We start from the raw sequence: 12781 nt of genomic DNA, 5'->3' as shown, positions 1-12781 counted from the left end.
GTAAAGAGCCTATGTCATAGGCTCTTTACCGTAATTGGAGATTCGGTGTGTCAGAGCGACACCCGCACTACCAGTCGCGGCACTGCATGCCCCCGGGGGCATGCATGGGTGGCTTGTTTTGAAGGACATCATATGATGTCCAGTCAGGACAGGAGAGCCACCGCCTGGCTGTTATCTTGCTATAGGTGGAAAGGTGTTAAAGTGGAACTTTAGTCAGAAAATGAATTCCTGCTCACGTCAGGCTGACCCCTTTTGCAGGTATAGCTATGTGGAACATTAAAAATAAGTGCCTCTACTGTTTAAAATCCGGTAATGCACTGTCTCGCCCTGTTCTACACATGCTCGGTTGATCTCTATTTTTGCCACTGTGCTGAAAATCAGAGCTACTAGAGGCCGATCTGCTGAAGGCCTAAAGATTTACTGCTGCTCAGGGGCTCTGGGCTTCAGCAAAATGGTGGCCTCCAGCAAGAAAAAACAGGAACAATGCTGGAGGCAATTTACAACACACACTAAATCCTTGCTAGTTGTACCGTGCAAAATTTTGCTTTAATGTATTTGTAATTTTTGTGATTTGTTTATAATATATTCTTCTCCTCCAAGCAAAGGGGACAAATAGCTAACCGATATTGCATGCAAGAATTGAATTTTTATTTTTTTTATTTTTAAATATCAAATGTGAAGTAAATACCACAAAAAATTGAGATAAATCGGTGAAGTAAATTCACAAAAAAAAAAAACACCCTCATTTGATATTTATCACCTGGTGTAAGCAGTCACAATTGAAGAAGGTACAAAATAACAATGAGGGGATCTCTGTACCGGTCAGTAAGTTTACAGAGTACAATGTATCAATGTGGAAAGTGTTCTACCCAGAGCTCAGGAGTGAAAATAAGTAGTAACATTTTGCCAGAGGGAGATCATTCTTTGAATGAAAGAACTTTACAACGTTTCCGATTTGACAATTATGGCTCCATGCACACTAGTGGTTTTTTCTGAGTTCCTAGAAGCTGTTAGAATTCGTTTTTGTTTTTTAGTGCATGGAGCCAAGGAAACACTCTTAGCAGCAGCTTTTTCACTTTTTAAATTTTTTTTTTAATTTATGCTTCTAGAAGCGAATAGCATTACTTTGTGTCCGTGCACACTATATTTTAGTCCAGAAGCATTTTTTGAAGCTTCAGCTTCTAGGAGCAGAAATAAACCCTCCTTCTTTCTTCCTTCTCCTTTTTTCTTTTTTTCTTCACTTTTTCTTTCTTTTCTCCTCCTCCCTTTTTCTTTTCTTCTTTCTCCTCCTCCTCCTTTTTTTCTTTCTCTTTTCCTGAGCGATTTGCCAGCAGAAAAAAAATGCTCCTAACTGCTGCTAAAAGCTGGCAAAAAACGCTTTTATGAGCATTTTTCATCTAGCGTTTTTCTGGCATTTCTTTAGCTTATAGTATGCATGTTGTCTATTTATTTCTTTGTACATTCAATTACAGAACTGTCTTTCTTTAGGTGCAGTGTTGGCATGCAAAAAAAAAAAAAAAAGTTTAATGTCGCAAAATATATATATATATATATATATATATATATATATATATATATATATATATATATATATATATATATATGAACACGTTTGTTAAGTATAAGTAACACAGATTTTTAATGACTTGACTTCTTTGGACATAAATAATCCATGATTTGTTATATCTCAAATTCATGCGGTATTTATCTGTTAGTGAACTGACCTCAAAGTCCTTTTACTGGGAATAATTACAAAATTCTGCCTGGTACAGGAACTTACATCTGAAAGGCACACATGTAAAATCTCTTTTTAATATTTTACTCTTTTTTTTTTTCTACAGTTTGGCACAGCGATTGGTTTCCTCCTCCCTCCAGTGTTGGTCCCAAGATCAGATGATCTGGAGTTGACAGGACACAATATCAGCATCATGTTTTATGGCACAGCGGCGGTGTCTACTCTTCTGTTCATTCTGACAGTTGCAGGTAAGTAGGACAATGTGATCCCACTAGTGTGTGATGATCAATGAGATGACACATTAAAAATTGTCCTTTTTGGAGCAACATGCGTGTAAATTTAGTATGTAATGTTATATTTGGGTGATTCTCTTACCTGCAATGCAAACGCTAATATTTTGAGGTGCGTTTGAACACCAAAGTGTAGTAGCATAATGACTAAAAACACAGTAATTCCAAACAAAATAAACACATGTTGTATATGCAAGTAAAAAAAAAAAAAAAAAGGGTTAAAGCCCATGTTTAGCTTAAAAAAAAAAAAAAAAAAAATAATAATAATATAATCAGCACAAGGGATGCTACAGTAGGATGTTGTGCTGCTTTGTTGTCCTTTAGATTAAATCTTTCACCTCCTAATGCCCCCCACCTCCACGACCATTATCGTAATCTTTCATGTTGTTTTGGGGTTAATGCCTTTTTTTTTTTTTTTTTTCTATTATTATTATTATTATCATTATTTTTATTTATGTATTTATTTTTTTGCATCATAATTCACAAAATCCCACCACCGAAAAAATAAAAAATAAAAAAAAATGAATAGAATCTTTTACAATATTACACAGTTTGTTATTTTACAAACCTATATTCGATCATTAATTAATCCCCTAAGTGAGCTGCATTAGTGCTTTATATCCCAAGATTATTCACACACATCAAGTAAAGTACTGAAAAAAAAAAAAAAAAAAAAAGGAACAAGAAATTTCTCTTTCACATATGAATGGAGGACAGGTGGATAATTGATAACTCCGCCCCCTCCATTTAGAGATCCTATTTCGTTCATAGATGCTGTAGTACGGTTTCTTTGAAAGAGAGCAGCTTGGTGGAAAGGAAAGGCATATTTAGGATCTCTTGATGAGAGCCTGTGATAGCTTTTTAACTCTATTAAGCCCTGCACACTGGCAGATTATAGCGCTTGGGGGGCCCCTGAGGAGGAAGATTGAATCTAAAGGAGGATACAGCACAAGGGACGCATCCTGCTGTAGGTAAGTAATGTGCCTTGTGCTGTTTGTTTTTCGTTTTTTTTTTTTTTGTTTTTTTTAAGCCAAACATGGGCTTTTTTTTTTAAGCCAAACCTTTTTTTTTTTTTTTTTTATATATCTGATGTCCATCTAGATTAGCGATAGTGGCAGGGATGTTGGATTGTGACTTCCCTTCGTGACCTATATTGCTTTTCCAAGTTATACTGCGACAGATTTGGCTACAAGTTGATTAACCCACAATAAAGTTATGATAGGAAACCGGATAACTTTTGAGGAGATAGGGGAACAATGTGTGCATATAAGGGTAGGTGCTGGACCTTAGCTGTTCACCACTAAGGCCACCCATACACGGTTCAAATCTCAGCCGATTCAGCTGAAACCGGGCGAGATTCAAGCAGTTAAAGTGCAGGCTGAATTTACCAAGTTGATCGATAGACTTGGGTACAACCAGCCTGCCGGATTTGCTTGCGATCATCGCAAGCAGCTGCTATAGCTGCTAGCGATAATCGCTGTCTTCTCCCGGCCAATGCCCATGTCAGCACTGTCTGTGTTGATGCGGAAATTATGCAAATTTCTTGCTGCAACCTGTGGTTGCAGAATAGAAATTTGCACCATCTATGGCCGGCCTAAGTCACCAGACTGGCAGTGCATACAAGGTAATTGGCCTTGGCTGACTGGCAAAATGTCCCAGCGGGTATCAATATTTGTGGGATGTTAGAAACTTTTCAAACCTATCAAGCTTCTCCTTTTGTGTGTGTTTGCTCAAAGCATTTCACCCACACTCATACCACAAAAGCAGGTGTGTGTGTGTGTGTGTGTGTGTGTATATAATTATTTTTCTTTTTTTTTTTTTCTTTTGCTTGTTGTGTTGTACAGTTAACCAAGATGTTGCCTAAGAGAATATGAGTCTAATCTTCTTCATGAGATGACTAACAGCTCATGAATTTTCATATCACTGCAGGCTACAAAGCAAGTTACATAAGAAAGTGAAAGGATTTAATTTGCTACATACCCTTTTAAATCATTTTTTTATTCCATTCTGAAGAAATTATATGCACAATGTGCCACTAGAAAAATTACAGAGCATCTTTTTGTGTTTGTATTATCTAAAATGGACCCACCATCAATATCAAAACTAAAACTGACCATAGAAGATTTGTTTTTTTTTCTTCATACAGCCAGCAGGCTGAACGAAAAAAAACAATTAAGATGGATTGGATGGAGGTATCACCCACTCCCCCCGTAGGGACATTGTATTCTGACAGTGGGTCTCAGAGCTGTCAGAATACACTGATTAGTGGCTGCAGCTGCCAATCAACAAACGTTTTCCAACTTGTTAATTTGACAGAAGTTGATCTAATGATCAACTTCTGCCAAACAAAGATTGCCACAAACTGATCAAAATTTTGCTAGCCCCTGCTGACCTGGCCGAATTCCGATCCATCTATGGTCACCATAAAGCTGAACTCCAGCAATTCAGCCACTTCGTAAAACTGCGGGCATACTGTGGGGTTGATTTGCTAAAACTGGAGAGTGCAACATTTGGCGCAGTTCTGCATAGAAACCAATCCGCTTCCAGGTTTTTTTTTGTAAAAGCTTAATTGAACAAGCTGCTTTTAAAAGCTTGATTGGCTGCCATGTACAGCTGCACCAGATTTTGCATTCTCCAGTTTTAGTAAATCAACCCCTATGAGTTAAGTCCAAGGAGGTGCATGACATTGCCTGAACTTATCTCTATTTTTTTTTTTTTTTTTTAATAACTGACAGGTTTTTGGCACCGCCGAAGCATACACTGACACTCGGGGCTGTGAGAGAAAAAAGAGGCACACAGAGCAGCTATGCCTGCCCCTTCCCTCTGCTGCCCAGTCAGAGAAGCCTTTGTATTTTGTGAATGAGTTCATATAATACAAAGGCTTCTGTGACTGGGAAGGAGGAGGGGCAGGCATAGCAGCTGCACCGACTCTAATGTTAAAGATGCTGAGACCTGAAGCATCAGTATTGTCCTCTTGGAAATACAGTGATGGAGTGCAATATAACTGTCAGATATAAATAATAAAGATAAGCCCAGGAGATATCATGCACCTCTTTGGACTTCTCATAACGTGTCTTTACTTTGCATAGGGGAAAGGGAGCTAAATTCCTTGAATTCGGCTTTAAGTAGGGCATGTGTCAGCATTAGCACATTGCTTTGAAATAGAAAGAGGGATTTCTTTTCTCAGGTTGGAATGGAGTGCATCAATTGAAGCGTCAATATAAAGTACATCAAACGGTGGGCATAATAGAGTTTGGGCTAGTAAAATGATCTTTACTTCTGTAAGGTTAGTAGGTTATTTATCTGTAATATTAGTTTGGGCAGGAGGGGAGTAAGGATCTCTGGTAGGGATCTCTTCCAGACTTTGAAATACTATGAGTAGAGATTGAACCTTACTCCAACCTGAGCCTCCAGGGCAATGATGTTCTATCCACAGTGACAAGATTTAAAAAAAATTGTAAGCATGTTGTAGACTCCTACTTTTTGTAATGTCTGCTATTCTGCTGATTAATTACACCTTCCACAATGCCCATGTACCGTAAAGTGACATGTTCTCATGGTAGCTCTTTCCAAAGATACTTCCTCCCCTGTCACACTGTTCACCTGCCAGAGCCCTTGGAAATACCTGGTACTTCTAGGTATGGATGAGCATTAGATGTTCTCACTTTTGTCCAACAATGCAGTGTTCTGCACCAGAGCTGCCATTTGCCAGACACAAGACTTTACAGGGGGGAAAATCAAGGTGTTTTATAATCGGATCTCTGGCAAGCAAAACAGGGTGGCTGGAGGGGAGGAGTAAGTATCAGTGAGAGGAGTCATTGAATTATGAAAAGAGAAGTATGGGAATCTGAATTTTTGTAGAATCGTACTTGCCTAACTGAATGCAGCATTGCTCCGATGCTGCATCTGTCTCCCGCCAGTTTGAACACTGAGAAGGGAGCGATCAAACACTGCCAATTTGCTCGGTTCTCGGACCTCCCTGAGCAGAGAACTGGTAACTCAGTCACCAGCTCTCTGCTCCCCTGCGCTTACTGGAGTGCTGCGTTGTGGACGGGGCAGAAGAGGTCAGCTCAGGCTCTCAGCGGATCACTGAGAGGCTAAGCCGGGTGTGAGTTTAGACATGTGGGTGGATCCCGACCATATGGTCGCGATTTTGCCTGAGCCTGGACCAGCTCTGTGACGACAGCCGACAGCGGGCTTCAGCTGAAAAGGTTCACAGTAGTGCAGAACGAACTGCACTCCTGAGATCCACAGAAGTACAGCCAAACAAGCTTTGACTGTACTCTCTTCTTTAAGGGAAGTCTCCACTCATCTATACAGTTGATTTTATGGATCAACAAAGAAGCCATTGGAATAGGTTGGTGTGCCACTATTTTTCCTGTGAACCTGTCATTTTCCCCTATGGGGGCTTATACTTCATTTAAATTGAGGGCCTTCCAGAGGTTTTTGTGAATGGTATGGAGGATGGTTGGTATACACTACTCTGTGTACAGCAGTGGTTCTCAACCCTGTCCTCAAGTACCCCCAACAGGCCATGGTTTGGGAATTTCTCATAGATAAAATAGCTGTCCAAAATACCAAGCCATTGACTCTTGTTTTATAGCAGCTGTGCAAGATAAAGGAAAACCTGCAAACATGGCCTGTTTGGGGTACTTGAGGACAGGGTTGAGAACCACTGGTGTACAGTATATGATTATGTATACAAAGCCTTTGTGCCCTCTGCATCACAACCTCCGAAACACTTTGACCCCTTCCACACTGAGGCAGTTTTCAGGCGTTTTAGCACTAGAAATAGCGCCTGTAAAGCGCCTGAAACTGCCTCCCATTCATTGCAATGAGTGCTTTCACACCCGGGCGTTGCTATTGCGGGACGTTAGAAAAAGTCCTGCAAGCAGCAATGAATGGGCAGCGCTTCCGAAGCACCTGAAAAGTGATTCGGAAACTCCACAATACAGGAGTTTTTAACCCCTTCTTTGGAGTTAAAATCGTCCCGCTAGCGGCCGAAAAGTGCCACTTAAACAGCGATAAAGCGCCGCTAAAACAAGCAGCGCTTGGCCATGGCCCAGGTGTGAAAGGAGTCTTTAAGTAAGCAGAGGAGTATTTCACAATGTAAGTTGGGATAAAGTATCATCCATTTTCTACAGCATTTTCCAGCCAAGGCACCCTTCTAGAACTATGTGCAATCTCAGGGCACCCCAATTAAAAAGTGAAAAAAAATAATGCAAGTTTTACATATTGCAGAAGCATCCACACAAGTAAGACACCCAATATTAGCTGATTTATTACATAGAAAATACTTTTTCTTATTGGTACTGACTAGTATTTCTTCCAACGTGACCCCAGTGCTGACAGAGAAGGGGGGGTGTCAAACAAGGATGCTGTGCAGGTTCTCTCATGTCCCCCCTATAAACCAATGATGTCAGCGGTTGTTGGAATGCCGGCAGCTGGCCCACATGGTGTCCAAGGTTGTAATGTTGCACAATGAAAACCTGTGGATTCGTGTAACGGAAAGGCAGGTGTGATCCACCTGCTGGCTTGCACATGATTTTTGGGCAATGTGGGGTAATTTTTAGTTTTAAAGGTGGCCTTTAGCGTCTCTGCCCCTGGCTTCTCCATTCAGTCCTCTGGGAGTTCCGGCCTCATAACTGTCACACAATTCAACATTGGATGAGATTCCACTCTCTCGAGTCTTGTGCAAGCCGCTGAATTTCATCATAAAACATTATCAAACATTTTAGGACATTTCACTGATTGTGAAATGTCTTTCCTCTTGAACTTAAAGTGCCATTGGGGTTTATTTATATGAACGTCAATAAGCTTTCAAGAGATTGAAAAAAACATAAAAGGGTTCTCTCCCTAAGACCTAAAAGTTCCCAAAATCAAACAGAACTAATCTGGTTACTGAAAATGGTGTGTGTGTGTGTGTGTGTGTGTGTTTTTTTTAATTTTATTTATTGATTTTTTTTTTTTTTTTTAACAATTCAGAATGACAAGGCCTGATGGGTCATTACTATAGTTGTGGTAAGCAATTGTTTCAGAGGGGACCAGTACAGTATGACATGTGTATGCAGACTTGGGGTCCATTCACGCCAGAAAATGCACATAACTGTGCGTTTTTGACTGCATGTGTACATGCATTTGAAGCACGCTTGAATGCATTTTGTTCTGTGTTTAGCGCTGCGTTTGCAGTGCATCTTTCTATACATTTTTGGGCTTGGCCTTCTTGGCTTAAGGCCCCTTTCACACTTATGACTTGTCCCACGATTTTGTACTGCAAAATCCTATGACAAGTCATTCTCCATGATTTTCAATGACTACCATTCATATTGGCACAACTTTAAGTCGTGCCGACTTCAAAGTAGTCCCTGCACTACTTTGGTCCAACTTCCATGCGAGTTGTACTCCATAGACCTCAATGTTAAACCCTCAAGTAGCATGTAAATCGTACCTGAATAATATAGACACAATTTCAGTACGACTTTGTAAGCACAAGCCTCACACCATGTATGTTTTCATTTGTTAATGCCAAAGTTGTGGCAAAGTCGTACAAAGTAGTACTGTTCCCAAATCGCAGTAAAATCGCGGCCGCGCAATCGCAGTAAAATCACGCGACTTTGAAGTCTTATAAGTGTGAACGGGACCTTAAGGGGCGCGGTGCATTTGAAGCGTGTTTGTAGTGCGTCACCTGCATTTACGGTGCAGAAAAATGAAGCATACTCTATTTTTCTTTTTTTTTTAACTGCGCTGAACTGCACTGCAATGATGTGAACTGCGCCCATAGCATTACCTTGATTTTGGGCTGTCTATGCAGTTGGAGTGCATTTCAAAATGCATCCAACTGCGTTCGGTGTGAAAGGGCCCTTAGCAGTTTAGTTTTAGGAATTAAATTATAGGTGGTTAATCTCGGGGTCAGCAATTTGTAAATCTATTTTTGTGTTTATAGGTGGAAACGAGTGTTAGGTCTCATGCACACAGGGTGTTTTTACAGCTGCTTTTACAAGCGACAGACTTTTTTTGCAACTTAAAAACGCATCTCTGTTGTTCTATGGCCTTGTGGGGCTTTTAGAAGCTGTGAGTGGCATAGAAGTCTTCAAGCTGCAAAAAAAAAAAAAAAAACAGGGCCAGCGCATTCTAAAGACCAGCGGTACAGCTGTAGAAATGTCTGCTAAAGGCGGCTTAACGGTGGATACAAGCGTTTTTTTTTTTTTGTTTTTGATATTTATTTGAAAACATTTTAGGCATAGAACACCCCCCCTGCCATGCCCCCTTAAAGGAGAATTCTATGAAAAAACGATTGTTTAAAGGGTAAGTTCACCTTTACAGAAAAATCTGTAAGGTGAACTTGCACAGGACCCCCTCCTCACCCATCAGCCACTAGGAGACATCAGGTCACTGCCTCACTGGTCCCGGGCTTACAAATCCCCCGCAGCTTAATCTCCAAAACGTACCTCATAAGGAAGTACATTTTGGAGCATTCTAATTGGTTGGCGTCGACCAATCAGAACCCGATTAGCCTGTCCTGTCACCGCAGGTGAAGAGGAGAGAAAGCCACAGGGATTTTAAATCTCCGGACCGGCACAGCGGCGATACGATCTGTCAGTGCAGGGGATCGGCGGACTCAAGCTTAGCGGGACCGGGTGCAACGGGGAGGGCGGTCCAGTGTAGGTTTACCTTTACATATTTTCTGTAATGGTGAACTTGCACTTTAAACCCATGAGTGCTTTTTTTTTTTTTTTTCCCACTCCTATTCCTTTATACTGGCTTTTGAAATTTTACAAATGCAACAATTTAGAAACTGGATGAAAGGTTTAGCACTGGGAAACACGTTTTGAAAGATAAAAAGTGCGTTTTGTATACAACTACATAGATCAGACCAAAATGAGGGACAAATGAAGAGGAAAGAGGGACCTTGTTCCAAATCGAGGACAGTCCCTTGTCCCTTTTTGGTTGCACAGTTTATAAGTGCTTTGTCTGAGTAGTACGGTACATTCTCTGTAACTTGTATTTAGAAATGAACATCTGGTTTTTGCTCATGTAAGCATTCTGATTGGTGCATTTTACAAATTGTTATCCTTTTGTCATCGGAACATATCTCCCAACATGTAATTGGGGATTAGGCACTCCTTTGATCCAATAATCAGCAGATGAATTTCAGGAAATTATGCAGTTGGGTCTGGAGCTCAGGAGTTGTAGAATTTGCTGTTTCACGTTGACACTGTTAAGCAATTTTCTCAGTTATGTGAGGTCAGCCAGCTATACTTGTAACAAGTCCAATGTAAACACTGCACTGCATGATGCAAGCTGTTGTAGCTGTTGTATATTGCAGGTGAATGCCCTGCATGATCCCAGAATACTGTCAGAGGTCAGATGACAGGGGGCCTTTTCATGGATAAAAGCCGCCTATACTGTGAATGTATGGCAATGTGTCACTTTCTCTATTGTCCCTATTTGTGCAAGATAAATAAACCAATCTTTATAGGGTGTATTTACTAAACTTCAGAAACAACAGCACAGCATTTATTCCTAAGGGAATTATTGACTCTGACCGTCCTGGCTATTTGTATAGCTGTTGTGAGCTATGTGTACATGGGGTTTGCATGGTCCGCTTGTGTTTGGGTTTCCTCCCTCAATCAAAATGTATTGGCAGTTTTAAACCAAAATTGGCCCTAGTGTGTTATCGGTGTCAACAGTTCCATGTACTCTGTGTGCTGCATAATGTGCCTGCACTTTATAAATACATTATATACATAAGAAAATCCAGTAGAATGTAATCTGCCAATAGCAGCTTTAACCACTAGTACTTTCCTGTATACCCTGCGGTACCAGGCCATTTTTCAGTTTTCAGTGCTGTGATAGTTTGATGTACTCATCATGCAACACTGACTGTACCCAAATCAATTTTTTGTAACCACTTGCTGACAGGCCTTTTCTGTAACTTTTTGTTTACAAGTCTATATTAGTATTTTTTTCTAGAAAATTACTTAGAACCCCAAACATGTATATATATTTTATTATTATTATTATTATTATTATATATATATTTTTTTTTTTGCAGAAACCCTAGAGAATAAAATGGCAATAGTTGCAATATTTTATGCGCACTGTATTTGCGCAGCAGTCTTTCAAACGCAATTTTTTGGGGGAAAAAATACACTTTAGTGATTTTTTTAATAAAAAAAAAAAGTTAGGCCAATTTTTTGGGTGTAATGTGAAACATGTTATGTAAATGGATACCTAAAATGTCATACGCATGCTCGTGGAATGGTGACAAACTACGGTACTTAAAAATCTTCATAGGCGACACTTTAAATTTTTATTTTTTACAGGTTACCTGTTTAGAGCTACAGAGAAGGTTTAGTGATAGAATTATTGCTCTCGCTCCAACGATTGCAGCGATACTTCACATGTGTGGTTTGAACACCGTTTCCATATGCGGGCGCGACTAATGGATATGTTTGCTTCTGCACACGAGCACGGAGGGATGGGGCGCTTTAATTTTTTTTTTTTCATTATTTATTTTACGTTTTATTTTTACACTGTCCCTTTGCCTCGACTTTCTGCCTATCCATCGGATCGTTTCCGGGTTTACCGATGGCTCCGGTAAACACGGAAACGACCAGAAAGAGGTGGAGGGGGGTGGAGCACCTCTTCCGCCCTCCCTAAAAGTGATCCCGTGGTGAATTGGCCACCAGGATCACTTTTAGTCAAATGCTGAATCGCCCACAGAAAAAAAATGATACCAGTGTTATGACAGCTTGCTGCTGCCATATCCCCCGTATTAAACGTCAAAGTAATGACGTGTGTGTGTGTATGTATATATGTGTGTGTGTGTGTATATGTGTGTATATATATATATATATAATACACGCTGTGGGCGGTCGGCAAGTCCATCTCACAAAAGTGAGTACACCCCTCACATTTTTGTAAATATTTTATTATATCTTTTCATGTGACAACACTGAAGAAATGACACTTTGCTACAATGTAAAGTAGTGAATATACAGCTTGTATAACAGTGTAAATTTGCTGTCCCATCCAAATATCCATATCCTTTAGTCTGCTTGTCTTCAGCAAACTGTTTGTGGCTTTCTTGTGCATTATCTTTAGAAGAGGCTTCCTTCTGGGACAACAGCCATGAAGACCAATTTGATGCAGTGTGTGGCGTATGGTCTGAGCACTGACAGGCTGACCCCCCACCCCTTCAACCTCTGCAGCAATGCTGGCAGCACTCATACATCTATTTCCCAAAGACAACCTCTGGATAGGACGCTGAGCACGTGCACTCAACTTCTTTGGTCGACCATGGCGAGGCCTGTTCTGAGTGGAACCTGTCTTGTTAAACCTCTGTATGGTCTTCGCCACCGTGCTGCAGCTCAGTTTCAGGGTCTTGGCAATCTTCTTATAGCCTAGGCCATCTTTATGTAGAGCAACAATTCTTTTTTAAAGATCCTCAGAAAGTTCTTTGCCATGAGGCACCATGTTGAACTTCCAGTGACCAGTATGAGAGAGTGAGAGCGATAACACCAAATTTCATACACCTGCTCCCCATTCACACCTGAGACCTTGTAACACTAACGAGTCACATGACACCAGGGAGGAAAAATTGCTAATTGGGCCCAATTTGGACATTTTCACTTAGGGGTGTACTCACTTTTGTTTCCAGAGGTTTAGACATTAATGGCTGTGTGTTGTGTTATTTTGAGGGGACAGCAAATTTACACTGTTATACAAGCTGTACACTCACTACTTTACATTG

General features: G+C 40.4%; 1 protein-coding gene across 1 annotated transcript in view; it reads left to right on the top strand.

The window, feature by feature from the left end:
* FLVCR1 (FLVCR choline and heme transporter 1) overlaps nt 1-12781 on the top strand; it is an 88686-nt gene that overhangs the window by 17359 nt on the left and 58546 nt on the right. The window contains exon 2 of the mRNA XM_073628399.1: nt 1842-1983. Coding sequence (XP_073484500.1) covers nt 1842-1983 — 142 coding nt within the window. The remainder of the gene's footprint in view (nt 1-1841; nt 1984-12781) is intronic.

The sequence above is a fragment of the Aquarana catesbeiana genome, linkage group LG04, assembly GCF_042186555.1.
Source record: "Aquarana catesbeiana isolate 2022-GZ linkage group LG04, ASM4218655v1, whole genome shotgun sequence".
In the NCBI taxonomy this organism is placed as follows: Eukaryota; Metazoa; Chordata; class Amphibia; order Anura; family Ranidae; genus Aquarana; species Aquarana catesbeiana.
The sequence above is the reverse complement of the archived record's forward strand: the minus strand, read 5'-3'. Positions and strand labels throughout refer to the sequence as shown.